Raw genomic sequence first — 22,670 nt, 5'->3', positions numbered from 1 at the left:
ACTTCGACCATCATTAGTTAGTTTGCTCCCCAAATAGCAAAACTCCTTTACTACTTTAAGCGTCTCATTTCCTAATCTAATTCCTCAGCATCACCCGACTTCATTCGACTATATTCCATTATCCTTGTTTTGCTTTTGTTGATGTTCATCTTATACCCTCCTTTCAAGACACTGTCCATTCCGTTCAACTGCTCTTCCAAGTCTTTTGCTGTCTCTGACAGAATTACAATGTCATCGGCGAACCTCAACGTTTTTATTTGTTCTCCCTGGATTTTAAAACCTACTCCGAACTTTTCTTTTGTTTCCTTTATTGCTTGCTCAATATACAGATTGAATAACATCAGGGATAGGCTACAACCCTGTCTCAATCCCTTCTCAACCACTGCTTCCCTTTCATGCCCCTCGACCCTTATAACTGCCATCTGGTTTTTGTACAAATTGTAAATGGCCTTATGCTCCCTGTATTTTATCTCTGTCACCTTCAGAATTTGAAAGAGAGTATTCCAGTCAACATTGTCAAAAGCTTTCTCTAAGTCTACAAATGCTAGAAATGTAGGTTTGCCTTTCCTTAATCTATTTTTTAAGATAAGTTGTAGGGTCAGTATTGCCTCGTGTGTTCCAACATTTCTACGAAATCCAAACTGGTCTTCCCCAAGGTCGGCTTCTACCATTTTTTCCATTTGTCTGTAAGGAATTCGTGTTAGTATTTTGCAGCCGTGGCTTACTAAACTGATAGTTCAGTAATTTTCACATCTGGCAACACCTGCTTTCTTTGGGATTGGAATTATTATATTCTTCTTGAAGTCTGAGGGAATTTCGCCTGTCTCATACATCTTGCTCACCAGATGGTAGAGTTTTGTCAGGACTGGCTCTCCCAAGGCTATCAGTAGTTCTAATGGTATGATGTTTACTCCCGGGGCCTTGTTTCGACTCAGGTCTTTCAGTGCTCTGTCAAACTCTTCACGCAATATCATATCTCCCATTTCATCTTCATTTACATCCTCTTCCATTTCCATAATACTGTCCTCAAGAACATCACCCTTGTATAGATCCTCTATATACTGCTTCCACCTTTCTGCTTTCCCTTCTTTGCTTAGAACTGGGTTTCCATCTGAGCTCCTGATATTCATGCAAGTGGTTCTCTTTTCTCCAAAGATCTCTTTAATTTTGCTGTAGGCAGTATGTGTCTTACCCCTAGTGAGACAAGCATCTACATCCTTACATTTGTCCTCTAGCCATCCCTGCTTAGCCATTTTGCACCTCCTGTGAATCTCATTTTTGAGACATTTGTATTCCTTTTTGCCTGCTTCATTTACTGCCTTTTTTGTATTTCTCCTTTCATCAATTAACATCAGTATCTCTTCTGTTACCCAAGGATTTCTACTAACCCTCGTCTTTTTACCTACTTGATCCTCTGCTGCCTTCACTATTTCATCTTTAAAAGCTATCCATTCTTCTTCTACTGTATTTCTTTCCCCCAATCTTGTCAATCTTTCCCTGATGCTCTCCCTGAAACTCTGTACAACCTCTGGTTCTGTCAGTTTATCCAGGTCCCATCTCCTTAAATTCCCACCTTTTTGCAGTTTCTTTAGTTTTAATCTACAGTTCATAACCAATATATTGTGGTCAGAGTACACATCTGCCCCTGGAAATGTCTTACAATTTAAAACCTGGTTCCTAAATCTCTGTCTTACCATTATATAATCTATCTGATACCTTTTAGTATCTTCCGGCTTCTTCCACATATACAACCTTCTTTCATTATTCTTGAACCAAGTGTTAGCTATGATTAAGTTATGCTCTGTGTAAAATTCTACCAGGTGGATTGCTCTTTCATTCCTTACCCCCATTCCATATTCACCTACTATGTTTCCTTCTCTTCCCTTTCCTGCTATCGAATTCCAGTCACCCATGACTATTAAATTTTCGTCTCCCTTCGCTATCTGAATAATTTCTTTTATCTCATCATACATTTCATCTATCTCTTTGTCATCTGCGGAGCTGTAGTCGGCATATAAACTTGTACTACTGTGGTAGACGTGGGCTTCGTATCTATCTTGGCCGCAATAATGCATTCACTATGCTGTTTGTAGTAGGTTACCTGCATTCCTATTTTTTATTCATTATTAAGCCTACTCCTGCATTACCCCTATTTGATTTTGTATTTATAACCCTGTATTCACCTGACCAGAAGTCTTGTTCCTCCTGCCACCGAACTTCACTAATACCCACTATATCTAACTTTAACCTATCCATTTCCCTTTTTAAATTTTCTAACCTACCTGCCCGATTAAGGTATCTGACATTCCACACTCCGAGCCGTAGAAGGCCAGTTTTCTTTCTCCTGATAACAATGTCGTCCTGAGTAGTCCCCGTCCGGAGATCGGAATGGGGGACTATTTTACTCCCGGAATATTTTACCCAAGTGGACGCCATCATCATTTAACCATACAGTAAAGCTGCATGCTCTCGGGAAAAATGATCTTCAGGAACCCCATGTTTGTCTGGCCTCTCAACAGATACCCCTCCCTTGTCGTTGCTCCTATGGTACGGCTATCTGTATTGTTGAGGCACGCAAGCCTCCCCACCAATGGCAAGGTCCATGGTTCATGGGGGGAAGGGGGGGGGGAATACAGGTGTAGTGCTTGGGAAATTTAATAAAACATAGGAAGAGCAGAGGGCCCCTATCACTGAGCCCCGTATGTCTCCACAGTTTCTCAGGGCTTTGTCCGAGTAACTTTTTTCAGATTATGGGCTTGTGATTTCAGCCATTTACTTTTGGTTGATGAGGTGTGATTGAAGCTACTGATTTCCAGTGCCTCTGATGCTACAAGATTCTAGCTTCCAAAGCAACAATGAGTGATTAACGAGTCCAAAAGCCTTACTTAAGTCAGTGAGAAATCCAGAGTAAAATCCCTTCTGGTTGATGGATTTAAGACTCTGCTCATGGAATTTATTAAGAGTGCATAATTAAAGGGTCAGTGATTCCATTTTATCAATAAATGCTGTTATTTGACTGTAGATAACTTTCTTGATTATCTTAGATTTAGCTATATCTTAAATATAGCTGAGAGTATGGAAATAGGACAATTGTTTGCATTTTGACTTCTCTCATTTTTGAAGACTGCAGTTACATTAGAGGTCTTTAATGCTTCTGGGAAACTCACTGTGTGTGAGGATGTGGCAGTCCCACAGAAGGATTTTTCATAGTGTTGGATACCATCAGTTCCACATGAGTCAGATGAATGAAATTTTCACTCTACAGCGGAGTGTGCGCTGATATGAAACTTCCTGGCAGATTAAAACTGTGTGCAGGACCGAGACTCTATTTCGGGACCTTTGCCTTTCGCGGGCAAGTGCTCAACCAACTGAGCTACCCAAGCATGACTCACGCCCCGTCCTCACAGCTTTACTTCTGCCAGTACCTCGTCTCCGCAATACCCTTTCTTTCAGGAGTGCTAGTTCTGCAAGGTTCGCAGGAGAGCTTCTGTAAAGTTTGGAAGGTAGGAGACGAGGTACTGGCGGAAGTAAAGCTGTGAGGATGGGGCGTGTGTCGTGCTTGGGTAGCTCAGTTGGTAGAGCACTTGCCCGCGAAAGGCAAAGGTCCTGAGTTCGAGTCTCGGTCCGGCACACAGTTTGAATCTGCCAGGAAGTTACATGAGTCAGATGATTTGGAATCTCTTACAATTTTAATACCTATTGTTCAGTTACCAGAGCAGGAAAAGTAGACCTATCTGATGTTGGGAATGAAGTTTTATATGATTCTGCTGCTACAGTGATTCTTCACAGTGCATTATCAGCAATCTTTGGTAAATGTAGTTAAATGAATTTCTTTCTGCTTTGCATCTGAAGCTTTTTTATCATTTAACTTAAGGTATTCAGATGAGTCCTGTTTGGCTTTGGTTTCTATGGTACCACTGGCAACTTCCCAAAAGACATTTAGTTGCATTAAGTTGATAGTATGCTGATGGTTTGAGATATTTTTTGCATTTGATGTGACTGCATTGAGGAGACTTTTATTCTTTTTAAAGTATCTTTGAAAATTCAGGTCGCTATTTATTGTACTTTCTATGCAAAGTTCTTTCTTGGTTGCCTAGGAGGTGATATTTCCTTAGTGATCCACTCCATGCATCCAGTGATTCATAAAGAATTTCCTATATATCTTACAAGTAGAAAAGCGGTGCTTTAAAATAAAATGAACTTTCCTTTTAGTGTCACCCTCATGATAAAATTTTTCCATATCTCTTGCAGTTACTTATTTAAAATGAAATTGTTGGAATCTATGATACTATTTTTTTATGTGCTCTTTGGTACTAAGGGTCTGTTGGCAGCCATATGTGCCAGTTTTACTTTAAGTAAGAGGCCGTCATGGTCAGAAAGCAAGTTGGATAAATTTTGTAAACTGAGTACTAGGGTAGAAATAAGATCAACAAATATGACATGAGTTGAACTGCAGGAAGTGGGTGTTAGTCTTGTCGATGCCTTGACCATGTTTGCCATAGAAAATGTACTCAATAAATTATTTATGTCAGTTGATTCCTGTGACTCAACTGCAAAGTTTATATTAAAATCACTACATAATATAATTATTTTTCCTTTGGCGGTATAGAGGCTCATATCTTGCTCCACCCTTCTCAGAAATACTGACATATTATCAGTTGATGTTTGGTGTTCAGTGAATGCAGATGATTCTGTTAGTGGAGCGGCTGAATTTGCAATTATTGCTGAATAAAGAAAACACAAACATTACAAATTTAAAAATTTTGCGTTTTTATGTTCCAGTCCAGCAGAGGTGACTTCACAGGCAGAACAGGAAAGGCATTCATTTGAAAGGCCTCCTCTGAAAGAAAAACGAACTAACACGCAGGTACTGTATGACTATGATTTGATGTCTACATTTGCATCTACATACATACATTGCAAACCACTGTGAAGTGTGTGGCAGATGGTTCTTCTACAAACATATATAGAGCACTGAAGAATGACTGCTTAAATGCCTCTGTGTGATCTGTAATTAGTCAAACTTTGTCTTCACGCTCCGTATGGGAGCAATAAATAAGGGAGATGAGGAATAAGTCTAGGTGCTTCACTTAATATAGGTTCTTGAATTTTGCAATTACGCTTTCATGTGATAATTTACTTCTACCTAAAAGAATCTGCCAACTCAAACGTTTTCCAGCAGATCTGTGACCACTAGTACTGCCCTTACACACATTCAGTATCCTCTGTTGGTTCTACTAGAATACTTATCTATGTGGTTACCATTTACTCTTTCACCTCTGACAATAATATGTATGTGTAAAATGCCACATTGCATCATGGTTCATAGCCCACATTAAACCATAGGTCCCCCTATAACTGGCTGAGTAAGTTAGTTCAAGGATCGAGGGAAGGTAAGGGTGTACGACCTCCAATAACAGCATGCTGGCAAAATGCTGCCATGCTTAAACCAACCTTTGGGTGGAGGACAATTTCACATTTTTAATTTGGCACCTAGTACAATATTCACAGGAATAGAAGTATGTTACGGACATTTCGTGTAAAATGTTTTATAGTCCTTTCCATCATGAATTTTTTTTTTCCCCCCAGAAAAACTTGTTAAAGACTGTCTCTCCTTTTCCTGGTCCCTACAGTGGAAACACTTTTTTGCCACCAACCCTACCAATCATACTCAACCAAAGACCATCATTGAACCCTGCCAAACTCAGTTTACTCCTCCATTCAAGTGTGATCCACCACCACTGCTCCCAGATCATCCCCTGTTAACCAGGGTGTATACGGCCTGGGACATCCGGGAGATCCAGGAAAAGCCCGGGAATTTTTTCATCCGGGACAAACCGGGGAACAACCCGGGAATTTCTTAGAATTCCGGGATTTTTCATTGTTTTATATTTCAGTTAAATTTTTGTTGGTTTGATGTGTAAGATCTGATACGCTGACAAAAAACTTTAGCCCACTACTGATGAATAATACTGCAGCAGTGAAACATAAATCAGAAAATAACACCAAAATAAAAGTATAGTTGCATAGAAAATGGGTAATTTACGCAATGCACAGACCAGTTTGCCGACACCGATAAAGTGTCAAAAGCTTTAGGTCGAAGATTATGCAGTATGTCTGTAACAACTAACGTGTATTCGATGTGCTTGACGTCACAATTGTTTACATTTCTAACAGATCACTGGAAAATATTACGAATAGTGGCTTGAGAAGCGTTACTTTCAAAGTAAATTTCCACACAAGATGATTTGTGCTACATGTGAGAACGTGCTGTGAATTTCTTAATTCACAGGGCATTATAACTCTCATTCAAAACGCAACACTTTGAGGATCAGCTATTTGAAAAATTTCGGGCCCAGAAGATAAGTCATTTATGCCACTATTTAAAATTTTACCGGCACATTTGTATTTGATACGACTTAACGTGTAACACACACTAAAAGAAAGACCGAGCTTCAAGTTAGTTTTCATATTTAATGTTGTTCATTAATCGATAAAAAATTATGCAATCGATGGCAAAAAGTGTAATTGACCTTGAAAAAAAGTGCATAATGTGTTACTGAGCAATGTCACAAGTCTCTTCATGCCAGAACACTTCAACTTTTCTCTAAAGACGAAGTGTTCTGGCATGCAGAGCAATACCAGTTCGCTTCTTTTCTACTTTTTTTGCTGGTGAATTGTCTCTTTGTCTCCGAACAGCTCTAAAGTTCGCTACTACTTCTTTCTAACTAATCCTATAAATGGACAACAGAAAGCAGCACCAGTCAAGCGACAGGTAGTGGGACATCCGTTCCGTGGTCGCGTACGAAATTAGTCCAGTTTTAGAGCGAAAACCTGTGTCAAGTACAGCTACTATATTCCCCGCTCTAAAATTTGCTTTCAGTAAGGACAAGTATGTATTTTACCTCTTCCGTTCCTCAATTTTTCCGATTTTATTATTGTTTTTATTTAAGTACAAAAGCATGCGGTTTAATCGTTGTTAAAGACCTTTAATTACTTTCTTTCATTTTAGAATAATAAGAGATTTTTTATGTAAAATATTTTGTGCATTTTTACAGACTTTTTTTGTGGATTTTCATGTTGCTAAGTTTTACCTCCGGTCTGTATTTTAATACTTAATTTCTTAAATTAGGTTTATTTTCCAAATATTTTTGAATCACGAAAGTTATTGTTTGAAATGTATATTTAAACATCTATGGGAGTTAGCAGTTTAAAATAAATAACGCTATCATATTCATTTGTTTTAAAAGCATTTTATTAAAGAAATATTTTAATTATTATTAGACAATACAACAAATAATTTAGAAGGAAGTACCCATGTTTAACAACAAATACTGTAATTTAGGAATTGACTTTGGAGAATAGCTCACTTGGAGCTGTGTGCGGGAGCATTGATTCGTTCTGTAATAGATTCTCGCTCTATCTGTGCGTTTTGAATGGTCCCCTCAAGTTTTGCCTTCTTCTCTTTAAGCTGTCTTATTTCTGCGTCAACAATCTTTCTTTTAGTCAGATGATCCTTTTTCCTGGATGACTCATCGTTTTGATTTTTGAGGTCTTCAGCATATCGATCTCGTGAGTTTCTTACAGAGTGTATAAGGGACTTTGTTATAGGCACTCCTTGGACTCCACCGTGTGTCTTGACGGTGTTGTACACCAGTCTTCTGCTCACTACAGATTGTTCCCTCATATTCTCGAAGAGGCACTCTTTGTTCACCGAGAATCCTCGCTCCGCAGCTGCTTGACCGTGCGACAAAGTGAGCGCGATTTCCATTGCCTTCTGCAGCTTGTGGCACGTTACATTCTGGTTCTTGAGACATTTCATCCAGAACTCATCCAGCCGTTGATCCTTTTTGTTGAATGTTTCGAATTTTGTTTTGCAGTTCTTCTTTACAACAGAAGTGTATTGCGCTTCTGCTTTATCGGCACATCCACCGTCCATCCAATTGCTCTCCACCAAAATCTGTAGAAAGGAATGAAATGGTTTGAGACCAGCCTCCCTGCACGCTATTATGGGATCAAAGCAGCTTACAGCTTTTGTCAACCTAAAGTGTAGGAGAGGTTTCTCCATCAACTTTGACACGAGCTTGATCATTTTTCTTCTGCATTCGTTCCAGAACTTAGCGATTTCAAGGGCTGTGAGAGACCTGCACTTTCTGAACTCATTCTTGACGGTGAACCCAAGCTTGACGTAGTTCACACCCAAAAGATTGGATTCTTTGTCTAAATTAACTGACGGTGAAATCTTCGTCGGCTGGACAAATTGTGTCATCGTTGTCTCCATTATCTCTCTGTCAAAACAGAGTGGAGGAACAGTGCTAGCGGCCAATTGGATTGGAAATTTTTTAGGAAAGGTGTCAAGTCTCCAGCAAGAGTCTTGAAAAAGGCAATTTTCGGACCGAGTAGCTTGTCCTTGAGGTGATCCTCCACTACTCTGTAGCTAGCACATTTTGGTTTGTTTGTTTGTTGTTGTTTTTTTTTTTCTTCCAGATTTGCAACAAATATTCGCAGAAACGGAAGCATTATTAGAGCTCGCTCAGCAACTTCCACATTTTCCAGCCATCGGATAGCGCAAAACTGTAAGGGAAACAGTTCCGATTCCGTTGTCGAAATATACAGAGCTCTTCTGGCAGGGACATCCTTAAAAAGATTGTACAAGGCACATAAAAACTCAATTATCATCCACTGTGTTTCCTGAATTGTGGACTTGAAGGCGCCGTGAACAACGTGAAGCCCACACCTTCCAATTTCGAATAAAACAGTGTCTACTCCTTCAATTTCTTTCAACAATGCGAAGTTGACATTAGGGCCGTCCATCGATACTTGTAAAAAGTTTTTTCATTGCTTCGCTGGGAATTTATTTCTTGAAGGACTTGAGTAGCTTAGCTGCTGTCGAACTGCCTAGAAAAGCCTATGCTTGGTAACGGGTGCACACTAGATTTTTTTAATGTCCCAATAACGCACTAAAATGTCCATCTGGATTCTTTTGGACACCTTGTTCAAGGATTCATCGAAACAAACAACAATCCATGGTGCATTTACGAGGTCAGATTTAATTTCAGACTCAAAGAAGGGAGCTAGTCCATATTGCACGATATAACCTATTTTGTCCTTTTGTAAACGCATGCTCTTAGCCACTTCACTGTCGGGGAACATTGCGGGGAAAAGTAACACGTCGTTCGCAGAACTACGCAGTGACTTGTGTGAAACGATGCACTCCAAACACCACAATATTTCCGCCTTTGCTACTTCGTCCTTTATTGTCATCCTATCAATTCCTCTCAGTTTATCCCCGGGTTTTGACACTGTAGTGGCAGCCTTCTGCGAAGGCGCAACAATTCCAATGGCCAACGCCACTGTTGTTGACCCAGCTAAATCCGCAGATGTGGTAGTGGAAGTAGCACCTGTCTGCTGGGTTGAAGTGGTCGCCGCCGAACGGGTGTAGACGTACAAACTTGGCTGTGCTTCTCATGACAGCTACTTTCGCAACATGCTTCTTGGATTTTGTCATGTGACTTGTAAGAGCCGATCTTCCCATAGTAATGATGTTAATGAGGGCCCCTGGACATAATCCACATTTAGCATTGTAAACGTCTGTGGGTACTTTCACCAACCAGTCCTTGAATGCTGGATCTGAAAGCCAGCTATCTTGAAAACCAATCGACATGGCACAGTCGCAGTGATTGTTGGTGGGCAACCTTTATTGGAGAAAGAGGAACAATGTATGTAAATAAGGCTGCGCCTCGTTATTAAACATAATGAAATATGACACAATAAGTGTTACCTACCTTGTCAGTTTATAAAACTTTGCCCCGCACGTGCGCAGAACTGAATTCAACAGGTGAGCCGAGCACACTGACTACTGACAGACTGTGTGATTTGAAAAGCGAGCGAGGCACGTTTGACAACACTGTCTCTGCCAAGCAACAGTCAGTGTTAATTATGATATTATTAGTAGCGCTGCGTTTGTTGACCCTTTAAGAAACTATGAATGACAAGACTTATCAACCAGTCTTACTCCAGAAATCTGTTGCAAGTTTCTAGCTAATTTTACATGTACAATACAGCACCTCAACTGTAAAGACGAAAGATATTAAGGCCACCGTGCTCATCGACCAAAGTTCTGAAGGTTTCGCCACCTTTTCGTTTTAGCTTATTCCTTACCATGAGGGTGCTTCTCCTCTCTCTCTCTCTCTCTCTCTCTCTCTATCGGCTGCTATTGGTTACTTGCTCTCGTCTCCCATCCACGATTTCTAAGTTATGAAGTCTGCCGGTTACGAACGACTTGGCCTCCCAGTTACTTTACAGGTGAGGTGCTCTACTGTATCTAAAATTTTCGGAGTACTTTAGGACTTGGTAGACCTTCTGTTGTACATATACCGATTTTAATTTAAATCCTAGATTCTGTACCAGCATACATGTTGATTTACTTGTATAGGAATGATTTACCCGCTTAATTTTAAAATATGGTTGTACTTGACATCCAGTATATTCATAATGTCGCTTTTTGTGTATCGCTCCGTACCTAGAAACGTAATAAACGCTGTTCAGCTGTTATTTTTGTCTTCACGTTATGTTTTTTTGCTGTTCTTTGACGTACTTGCAAGCCCACTCTCCATATTTTTCTGCTAATCAAGTCTGCAGTAAACGAAACACTCTGGATGATAATTCAGTTTGTACATGCCTTGTAAACCTATTTAAGGATTTCCATTCCAGAGTAGCTCTGTATATTTGGACCATGGAATCGGAACGGTTGCTCTTGAAGTTTTGCGTGATCCGATGGCTGGAGAACTTAGATGTTGCGGAGTGCGCTCTAGTAACTGCTTCTGTATCTGTGAATGTTTGTTGCAAAGATAGAGCACAAAAACAACCTGAAATGTGCTAGCTACGCGGTAGTCTATGATCATCTGAAGAACATGCTTCTCGGCTCAATAAACTCGTATTTCAAGACTCTTGCTCTAGACTTTTCTTCTTTAATTATTGACCAACTTACGTGATGTTTTTGTTTACCACTTATCTGCCAGCTAGTATTTTCCTGTACTACTGTCTTGATGTTTTTTTTTTTTTTCTCTTTAAATACACCAAGTTATATGTTTTGGCATTGGATGTATAAATGGCAGTTGTTTTATTTGTATTTAATCACTGTAACAGCGGCTGTATTATTATGGCGTTTCACGGTATTGGGATTTTGAGCAGGCTGTAACGATGTTAGTTGCTGAAAGCGATGGCTCGTCTTTCGTGTGATCGATTGCTGGCTTGGTCATCTCACCTCGCCGCCTCAGCTCGAAGTGATGTCTCTTCCCACTTCATCCTGTCACTGGATCGCTTTGCATTTACCAGCTGACGCTGTGGTGACTGCTCCTATTGTGCCCCATCCTTCATTGCCACTCTAGTCCCAGTCAGGCAGAACGCAGAATGCTCGCAAAGATCCCTAGACCTTGCTGTGAGTGCTCGCAGCCTTACATCAGTGGGTGTTTAAATGTTGTACAGTATATTCGGAGTTTCGAATAAAAACAATGTAAAAGTTGTTGCATCACTCCTCGAAAAACATGACACCCACTACAGATAAGTATAAACTTCACTTTGTAAAGGTTCTCCTAAATCGCTGCAGCCATGATCACGAAATAAAAACTAAATAAATTGTGTTATTGAAAAACGGCTTATGGAAAGGTTAGGGGTTTTATACTTCCAAGAACTTTTGGAAACGTAATCCATCAAAAATCAATACGTTTTGTAAATATCTTTTATTTGCATCTGTATTTGAACTGCATGGTTGCATAATATGAAATTATATGTATGAAATACATCAAATACAGCAGTTTAGTTTCCGAAGCATTCTTAGGTTCCTGCCTAAACATGCCCTCCGAGAAAAAACAGCAAATCATTGTTAATGCCCAATGTTATATTTGAAAGTTCAGCTTTTCTTGAAGATATAATGTACTTACATTACTTTAACCCATGAACCCTTCGCCTTCGTATGGTCGCGTTACTTAACAATGATGCTGCTAGTGGTTCAGTACATAATATGTCTTATGCTCTGAACGAGGCCCACGAGAAAGACAGGCCGCGGTGCGTACGTCACGAACGGCCTGAGCTCGCTCGTTTCCTTAACTCAGCGGGCAAAATGTGTTTCTAAATCTGTTAACTCCCAAATGGGTGCGTGCATACTAACGAGAATTGAATCTTTTACTGGAATCCGTTATTATGAAGTTTTACCGATTACTGTTCGTACAACAAAATCTAAAATCAATTCTCGATAGAAATGGTATAACCACTCGTTTATAGCATTTAGTCTCTTCTTCGTAACAGTTCTCCTGTCATAGAAGATGTGGTGCCTTACGCAACTGATAATCATTTTGGCATGATTTTAATTGCCAAATTAGAGCCTGTTAGTAGGCCTACGAACTTCCTATCATTGTAGGACTAATAATAGTGGATTCCAATAGATGATGCAATTCTCGTTCGTACATACACATCTAGTTAAGAGTTAACCAGTGTAGAAACGCACTTTGCTGAGCTGAGCAAGCTCGGCCTACGTTCGTAACGTATGCGCCGCGGCCTGTCTTTCTCGTAGGCCTCGTGCTCTGAATAACTGCCGTCATTCGCTAGTGCGATCACATGACATGAGTTACGACTGGCTGACAAAAGTGCGTCGCTCAACGCAATCTCTATTTTAGAGCTTCGGAAGCTACTGTGCTGTAATTTGTGGAATTTGTGTATATACTTTCGCAATACGAAAATAAACCCTGTGCAGATTGTCTCGCATCAAACATCTTTCCAAACGCATTGTTTTTCCTGGATTTCATTTCCTAAAGTGCTGAGATGTCCTCCGCCGGTATAAGACCTTTACTATTCAAAGGACTGATAGGTTTTACAGCTCCGAGGGAAAGTATACTGTTGCTTAACACGGATGTATTTTCGCCCGCTTTATACGTAATTTCATCCGGGAGAAATTGTGTTTTTAACCGGGAAATCCGGGAATTTCTTTTTCTTGTCCACGTAGACACCCTGTTAACTTTCTAGAATTTCTTAACCTCGAACCTTGCCTCACCATCATTCCCCAGATCCCTCAATGTGCAAGCTAATCTTACATCTGGAGAAAGCACTGCAATCCACAATGCAAAAACTGAACCCTAGCTTGTAATCCTTACACTCATGCCAGAATCTCTTGCTGGAGTCTATCACCCTTCTCATCTGTACCACTCCCTGCACTCCTACCTTCTACATGCTTCCTAAAGTCCATAAACCCAACCACCCAGGATGCCCCTTAGTGGCTGGTTACTGTGCCTCCACTCAGAGAATTTCTGCTTTCATAGACCAACATCTACAGCTCATTACCTGCAACCTACAATCCACCAACTGTCTACAGTTCTTTTTCCTTTACCACATGGTACCTTGCTGATCACTTTTGATGCCACCTCTCTTTACACTAACATCCCTAATGCTCATGGCCTTGACATGACTAAACACCATCTTTCGCAACCCCTGATGGATTGAAAACCCACAAACTTCTTCCTGGTCACCATGACCAACAATATCCTGACCTACAATTACTTCTCCTTTGAAGACATTGCCTACAAGCAGCCAGGGTACGGCAGAGGGCACCTGCATAGCACCATCCAATGCCAACCTCTTTGTGGGCCATTTAGAGGAATCCTTTCTAACCCACCCTGTATCCCAAACCCCCTCACCTGGCGCAGATTCACAGATGACGTCTTTGTGATCTAGATCTAGAGTGAGGAGACCCTGTCGACATTCCTCCAGAACCTCAACACCTTCTCCCCCATTCACTTCACCTGGTCCTCCTCAACCCAACAAGCCATTTTCCTCGATATTGACCCCCCACCTCAAAGATGGCTACCTCCGTCCATATTAAACCTACAACCACTAACAATGCCTCCTCTTTGACAGCTTCCACTCATTCCATGCCAAGAAATCCCTTCCATACAGCCTAGCCACCTGTTGTTGCCATATCTATAGTGAAGAGTAGTCCCTCTCGAAATATACCAAGGATCTCACTGAGGCCTTCACAGACCATAATTACCCTCCCAACCATGTACAGAAATAGATAGCCTATGCCTTATCTCTCCATTCACTCCTCACTTCCCAAAGGCCCACCATCTGGCAACAGAGGAGCATTCCCTTCATGACTTGGTGCCACCTAGGAGTGGACCAACTGAACCACATTTTGTGGCAGGGTTTCGACTATCTCTCGTCTTGCCCTGAAATGAGGAATGTCCTACCCAGCATCCTTCCCACAACTCCCACGGTGGTGTTCCGATCCCACCAAACCTATTCAATATCCTCATCCATCCTTACACAACTCCTGCTCCGAGGCCTTGCCTCATGGCTCATACCCCTGTAATAGACCTAGATGCAAGACCTGTCCCATACACCCTCCCACCACCACCTACTTCAGTCCTTTCACTAGTATCACCTATCCCATCAAAGGCAGGGCTACCTGTGACACCAGTCACGTGATCTATAAGCTAAGCTGCAACCAATGTGCTGCGTTCTTCGTGGGCATGACTACCAACAAGCTGTCTGTATGCATGAATGGTGACAAACTGTGGCCAAGATACAGCTGGACCGCCCAGTTGCTGACCACACTAGCCAATACAACATTCTTAATCTTAATGACTGCTTCACAGCCTGTGGCATCGGGATCCTTCCTACCAATGCCAGCTCTTCTGAATTGCTAGGTGGGAACTCTTCCTGCAATATATTCTGTTTTCCCTTAAGCTTCCTGGCCTCAGCCTTTCTTAGTAATTGTCCTTCACCCCCCTTTCCTGCTTCCACTCCAGCACTTCAAGCCCTCTACTCCACCAACATGCTCACAATCTTTTTACTTCTCTCCCTTTCAGCTCCCCCCCCTCCCCCACCCCTCCCTCGCAACCCCAGCTACTTGCAGTCTATCTTCAGTGGTCATATGTGTGTGGGTTGTGCTTGTGTGAATGTGCGTGCGTGCATGTGTGGGTGTACTTTAGAAGAAGGCCTTTTGGTCAAATGCTCACTTGTTGAACAGTGTTGTTGTTGTGCATGTCTGTGACTCAGCATCTCCACTATATGGTGAGTAGCAATCTGACATTTTTCATAACATTGTCATTATTCTATTCTGGGTTTTTTGTTGTTCAAAATAATGAATTAAGTCGAATTCTTTGAATATTTTGGCATATTACATGATGAAAAAATGGTATAAAACTTCTTTCATTAAAAATTTTATTGTAAAACGATGATCATTATCATGTGGATCAAGTTTTATTTCAGTTTAATTGTCCTCTGACTTCTGCAACATATTTGATATTATGAGGAACTGTTATGAATGAAACATGTTATGATTTTACTTTTGGTTGATAAAAATGTTAGTAAAATGTTACACAATTTCAAACTCATTTTAATGGCATTAAAAATGTATAAAATTTATAACTTTTGTCATACAAAGACATTGTGCATTCTGCTTCACTTTTGTGAAGACAGAGGTACTGGTTGCATTTTATGCACTTTGTTTTAGATTTGCTTTTACAGTGTTCATATTGACATGCTTGTGATGTCAAAATGCTATCCACTGTGGTCCGGTTAGCATACCCATCAAATTGCTTGTCCATACCTGCTTTTGGTTGAGGTATATACATTTCAAGATGCTTGACTCATCTTCTAACAGCGCCTCACACTCTCTTGCCCTCTTCTTTCGGTGTGGGCAAGCCAAAAGAGATTCTGCTGGAAACATCCTAAATTTAAGAAGATCCTTAATGCTCTTTTTCACAGTCTTGTGTTAACGGCAGTTCCCTCTGTATAGAAACTAATAGTTGCCAACAAAAAAATCGACAGAGTGCAGTAAATACCGATGAAACTTCACTTAAATCATAATCCTTTAACAGGGGATGAATCTGAACTTCTGCTAGACCTGCATATAACAGTGGTATTGTGCATCAATACTTACCCATAAAAATGTACAAAAAGTAATGATAGAGCGAGCAGTCAATCGTCTCCATTCACCATGCAATGAGTAGATGTGTACCCAGTAGGACAGCTCATAATCAGAAAGATCCTCCATGGTATATATCAACTATAAAGAAATTTCTGAAGGAACAAAGGACAACTGCTTAGTAGATATAAAACAAAGCATAGAGCTATAGATAGAGAGATGCTGAGTGAAACATGTTTGGCAATCAAGAGAGCAGTGTGTGAAACCTTCAGTGACTACTGTAGCAGAATATTGTCAAATACTCATTCAAAAAACCAAAAGAAATTCTAGTCATATGTAAAGGGTGTTACTTGCACAAGAGTTAGTGTCCAGACACTCATGTATAGTCTGGACTGAAATTGAGAATAACAAAGCAAAGGCAGAAATGCTTAACTCACTTTTCGAAAGTTCGTTTACAAAGGAAAGCCCAGGAGTATTGCCCCAACTTAAAAGATGACCAAAGTAGATATTAGTGTCAGTGGCACTGAGAAACAGCTGAAATAGTTAAAAACTGAACAAAGCTCAAGTTCCCAATGGAATTCCTACCAGATTCTATAGCCAGCCCACACTTGAGTTAACTATAATCTGTTGTAGATCCCTTGAACAAGAAACTGTGCCCAGAAACAGGAAGAAAACACAGGTCACGCCTGTCTGCAGGAAGGGTAGCAGAGTGATCCACTAAACTACCATCCAGTATCTTTGGTATCCTTTTCTTGTAGAATCTTAGAATATATTCTGAGCTCAGACATAGTGGGGCCTGTTGAACAGAATGAGAACAGAATGACCTCCACAAGGCTGTCAAGTACATGCAGTGCTTCTTGATTTCCGAGAAGCTTTTGACTCGATACCATACTCGATGTTTATCATCAAAAGTACAGTCGTATGGGGTCAGACAAAGTGCATGACTGAATTGAGGATTTCTTGGTAAGGAGAACACAGTATGTTATGTTGACTGGAGAGTCATTGAGAGAGGTAGAAGTAACTTTAGGTTTATCCCAGGGAAGTGTGTTGGGTACCTTACTGTTCATGTTGTATGTTAATGATCTTGCAGACAATATTTATAGTAACCTCAGATTTTTTGCAGATGATGCAGTTATCTACAATGAAGTACAGTCTGAACAGTGCTGTTCAAATATTCAGTTAGACCTTGATAAGATTTCAAAGTGGTGCAGTGATCGCCGCCTTGCCTTAAATGTTCAGAAAAGGAAAATTTTCCACTTCACAAAATGATAAAACATAATAGCCTATCAATATATCATCAGATGTGAGTCACAGTTGAAACTTATTCAAATACATTGGTGTAACACATTGTAGGCCTATGAAGTGGAACAGTCATATAGGCTCAGTCATGGGTAAAGGAAACTGAATAATGAATTAAGAAGAGAAACTGAAGAAGCAAGGGAAAATGGATGAAACAGAAATGCGATGAAATACAGAAAATGGAGAAAGAGGGAAAGTATGAAATGATTTATAGACTGGCCAGTGAGATAGTTTTTGAATGTAAAAGAAAGAGGAATAACATGGAAATAGAAAGAGCAGATGGCACTCTAGCAGAAGAACCACAGGAGGTTTTGAACAGATGGCAAGAATATATTGAATGTCTGTATAATGGGGATGAAATACAAAGTGAAATTAATGTTGAAGAGGAGCAATATGTGCCGGAAGATGGCAAGGGAGTCACCATCTTGGAAGCAGAAGTAGAAAAGGCGCTGAAGGAGATGAAGAATAGGAAGCTATGTGGAATTGATGATATGCCAGCAGACCTGTTGAAGAGTCTGGGAAACAAGGCAAGAAAAGAAATAATCTACCTCTGCAATGAGACATATGACAAGGGGAATGGCCAGAGGACTTTGTTGCAACAGTTATTATGCCCATAGAGAAAAAGAGAACCACTAAAAAATGTGAAGAGCGTAGGACCATCAGTCTAATATCTCGTGCAGCTGAAGTCTTGCTGAGAGTGTTGAGTAGAAGGCTAGATGGCAAACTGAATAGAGAGATTGCAGAGGAGCAGTTAAGATTTAGAAGAGGAAAATGAACAAGAGATGATATTGGCCTGTTAAGAACTTTAGGGGAAAGATGTATGGAAAAAGGTAGAGAAATCTTTGCTGTTTTATAGATTTAGAAAAGGCTTTTGACAGAGTTCATTGGAACAAGCTGATGCATATTTTGAAGAGGAAAGGAATAGATTGAAAAAAGAGACAACCGATACAGAATCTACATTTACAGCAGAAAATAAGGATAAGGATTGGAAATGAAGTATAAGGAGGAAGCAGCATTGGATGAGGTGTTAGACAAGGTTGTTGCCTTTCCCCACTGTTGTTTAACGCACACCTTGAAGAGATTATTGTGAAAGGCTTAGATGGGAAAAAGAGGAATATGTATTGGTGGAAAGAGAATAGAAAGTATAAGAGTCGCTGATGACATAGTATTAGTGGCAGAAAGTGAGCGGACAGTGATATGCTGAAAGATCTGAATGAAGCTTGTGTGGAATATGGGATGCAAATAAACACAGCAAAACAAAGAGTATGGTCATCAGTACAAGACACAGATTGTCCAATATTTAAATAGGACAATCTACCATTAGCCAAGTAAGTGCATTTAAATATCTTGGAAGCACAATGACTGAAGACTTGAGATGTCACCAGGAGGTGAAAACTCGAATTGCCATAGCGGAGGAGGCATTCAACAGAAAGAGGAGACTTATGTTGCAAATTAGATAAAGGTCTAAAGAAAAAGCCTGGCAAATGTTTTGTTTAGAGTGTGGCACTATATGGGACAGAAACATGGAAGCTGAGACGAGAGGATGAAAAAAGGTTAGAAGCATTTAAGATGTGGATGTGGAGGAGAATGGAGAGAGTAAGGTGGATGGAAAGAGTGACTAATGAAAGAGTGTTGGAAAGGATTGGTGAGAGATGATGTCTGCTGAAGGTTATAATAGAAAGGAAAAAGGACTGGTTGGGACATTAATTGAGAAGGGAGTGCTTGCTAGCAGATGCTTTGTAAGGATTGGTTTGTGGGAGAAGACTGAGAGGAAGAAGGAGATACAAAATGATAGACGACATAAAGGGAAGAGGAAATTATGCAGACCTGAAGAGGATGGCGGAAGACTGGACAGCGTGGAGAACTTCCATGTGAAAACCGGTTTTTTGGCAGAACACATGATGATGATGATGATGGTGTACACAAATTCACACACACACACACACACACACACACACACACACACAAGCACACAGACACCCAAACACACACTCCCATGGCCACAGCAAGTCTTGCCGCAGTTACGGGAGTGTACATTTTTACTTCAGAGTTGAAACCTAACCTCTGTTAGCCCACTTACCCAATAGTGAAATGATATTCTATGTGTTAGTCAGGAACTCACTAACAAACTTTTTAGAGGGATGATAAGTCATACTAACTCGTACACACAGGATACTTTTTTCCTTAGGAACATAAACATTTTAATACTTCATTTATGAGTCACTTGTATGAGTGAGAGACATTTGTCATGTCCACAACACAGCATTGCCAAATTGTTGTTAAGTATGATTCTGGTTTTCAAGCTCACATAGCGACTGAAAAGACAAGAGTAGATGAATGACAGTGCACACCAAGATTTTGAAGCAGGCATTCTTTCTATGCTCCATACACAAATGGAACAGGAAGAATACCTAATAAATGTACAATGTGAAAAATCTCTGCCACGTACTTCATAGTGGTTTGCAAAGTACAGGTGTGGATGTAACATTTGTAAAAGTCACGCTAAAAAGAATATGTTCTTTAACAGAATTTATACTTTTTGTGTGATATGTTGCTCTTCAGAGTTGTTAATGAGGTTCTGAACTACTGTGTATAATAAAAAAAATATTTAAGCATTGTCATATGAATATGCGACCTCTACTGTCTACTTCCATGATCTTCATACATTATATGTATTTGGGTATTTATGTCAATGCTAATAGGTAAAGTTTACCTTTGGTGTGACATGGACAGGTTGGAACTGGTTCTTTCTGACACTTAAGCATTATTTATTTATTTATTTTTGAGGGCATCCTATCAGATGTAATTGTATCGTTAGTGTTGTAATCATTCAAGTTTTTGGAGTTTTGAGTGACAGATATTTTAAGTGTCTATCTGGTGGTTTAACAGAGACGTTACTATTTTCTTTTCTTGATGCCTAATGAGTTGCCTGAAACATCCTTGCTCCCTAAAACCAGTCATTTTACTCCTTTTTCACACATATAATTCTAAAGTTGATATATTTACAGGCTGATGCACAACGATTACAAGCAAGACGGCGTGAATTGGAGCAGTTGATGCAAAAGGATCAGTGCCAGTCATCATCTGTGAATCAGAGTGAACCAGGTAGGCATATTTACATTGTTGGCTAGTGTTCCATACAACATGTGCATCACAATGTCCCATTTCTCTCAGTTTTCTTCAGTATTTAGTAATTAGATCCATTTCTTTTGCAGCAGTCATGGTTTACAGTTATGTTACTTTTTTTAAAATTTAGTGTTTTGTTCTTGCTTATATTTCAGCTATGGATGTTAAGACAGTTGGCCATGATGTGGGTCAGTACAGAACAACATTAAACTATCTAAGAATAAAAAATCAAATGGAATATGTATCTTTTACATCTGCATCTACATCTACATTGATACTCCGTAAGCCACCATACAGTGCATGGCGGAAGGTACCCTTTACCACTACTTGTCATTTCTCATATCTTACCTTCATGATCCTTATGCGCAACGTATGTTGCAGGCAACAGAATCCTTCTGCTGGTTCTCTAAAGTTTTTCAATAGTGTTCCTCAAAACGAACATTGCTTTCCCTCCAAGGATTCCAGTTTGAGTTCCTGAAGCACTTCCATAACACTTGTTTGTTATTCAGGCGTATCAGTAACAAACCTAACAGCCCGCCTCTGAATTATTTCAGTTTCTTACTTTAACGTGATCTGGCACAGATCCCAAACACTCGAGCAATACTCAACAATAGGTCGCATTGACGTCCTATATGCAGTCTCCTTTACAGATGAACCACACTTTCACAGAATTCTCCCAATAAACTGAAGTTGATGACCATTTGCCTTTCCTACCACAATCCTCACAAGCTCGTTCCACCTCATATCGCTTTTCTACGTTATGCCCAGGTATTTAAACGACTTGACTGTGTCAGGCAAGATGTTAGTAATGCTGTATCCATACATTACAGGTTTGATCTTCCTACTCATCTGCATTGACTTTTATTCTTTTCACATTTAAGGCTAGCTGCCATTCATTACACCAACTGGAAATTTTGTACAAGTCATCTTGTATCAAGTCACTCAACTTTGACACCTTACCGTGCACCATGGGATCATCAGCTAATGACCGCAGATTGCTGCCCACCCTATCTGCCAAATCATTTATGTATATAGAGAATTATAGTGGTCCTATCACACTTTCCTAGGGCATGTAGTTCTTTTCTTATTTTACAGAATAGTTGGAAAAATTGCATCTTCCTCCCAAGTAGAGTCCCAAAACTGGGAATCTGTTGAATTTTTTACTGCATGCTGGAAATGTCTTGAGACTGTGTAATGCACTTATTCTATACCTTAGTTGGAGAAACGGAATATGTGTTCAAATAGTTTTCTCTGCATACCGAACAATACCTACAGTTCCATCAGATCATATTTTTGAGATTCACAAAGTATGAAAGAGGGCATGTGTTTAACTTAAGTTTAAGAATTAGAATAGTGCAATTGATATAAAATATTTGACAAATTGAATGGATACAGAGAATGGCAGCACAAATGCTCTTGGGATTGTTTGACCCAAAGGAGAATGTCACAGAGATGTTGAAAGAAGTGAAGTTGCAGACTCTTGAAGATAGACAGAAACTATCGCAAGAAAACTACTAAAAAGTTTCAAGAAATGGCTTTAAATTATGACTGTACGAATATAGTAAAACCTCCTAAGGATCACTCGCATAGGAATTGTGAGCACAAGATTAGATTAATTACAGCACACAGAGAGGTATTTGAACAGTCATTCTTCCTGTGCTCCATATGTGAATGGAATGGGAAAAAGCCCTTATATCTGGTACAGTGGGATTTACCCTCTGGCATCCACTTCACAGTGGTTCACAGAGTCTGGATGCAGATGTAGAAAGGAATTCACATCTACTCAGCACACTGCCTGCCACAGGCAAAGGAGCACTACAGAGGAAACAGGATCTATCCTCCTCACACATTGCTGGTAGAGCTTGCACAAGATAAGGTGGCAATAGTACAAAAAAGTCCACCTAGTTGCCTGTCACTTGTTGATGTGGGCACTTCGAGCATTCTTATTCTTGTTGCTATCTTTTCACTGCATGTGACAATGCATCTTCACACACCATAGGTGTGGAGGAAGTTCTTCATAACCATGCACGCTTGGCTCTCTGCATTGTCACTGAATTAATATTGGCACATATTACTCTGCACGGTTCTGTGAGTTCTACTCCACATGTCCAGAAATATCCACTGCACTCAACTTATATGACTGTGTGGTATGGTTTCACAAGCTCCTCCATTCTCGTTCTGTTTTTATTGATGGAGACAACACCTTGCAGGCCTTTTATGTGTATGGTGACATCTGCACATTATAAGGGCCTACATGTGCAACACATGGTTTCAGCTTAGTATGACCACAAGTGTGTCCACACCACTATTTTCATGCAAGACA

The 22,670-nt window shown here is 40.1% G+C and overlaps 1 protein-coding gene across 5 annotated transcripts in view; it reads left to right on the top strand.

Annotated features, from left to right (window-relative positions):
* The window catches only part of LOC126473542 (pericentriolar material 1 protein-like), a 390,146-nt gene that overhangs the window by 86,975 nt on the left and 280,501 nt on the right, over positions 1–22,670 (top strand). For all 5 annotated transcript variants that reach the window (XM_050100664.1, XM_050100665.1, XM_050100666.1 and 2 more), the window contains 2 exons: positions 4,783–4,867; positions 20,230–20,326. In XM_050100664.1, the coding sequence (XP_049956621.1) occupies positions 4,783–4,867; positions 20,230–20,326 (182 nt within the window). The remainder of the gene's footprint in view (positions 1–4,782; positions 4,868–20,229; positions 20,327–22,670) is intronic.

This window comes from Schistocerca serialis, chromosome 4 (genome assembly GCF_023864345.2).
Source record: "Schistocerca serialis cubense isolate TAMUIC-IGC-003099 chromosome 4, iqSchSeri2.2, whole genome shotgun sequence".
Classification (NCBI taxonomy): domain Eukaryota; kingdom Metazoa; phylum Arthropoda; class Insecta; order Orthoptera; family Acrididae; genus Schistocerca; species Schistocerca serialis.
This window is presented reverse-complemented; position numbering and strand designations above follow the sequence as displayed.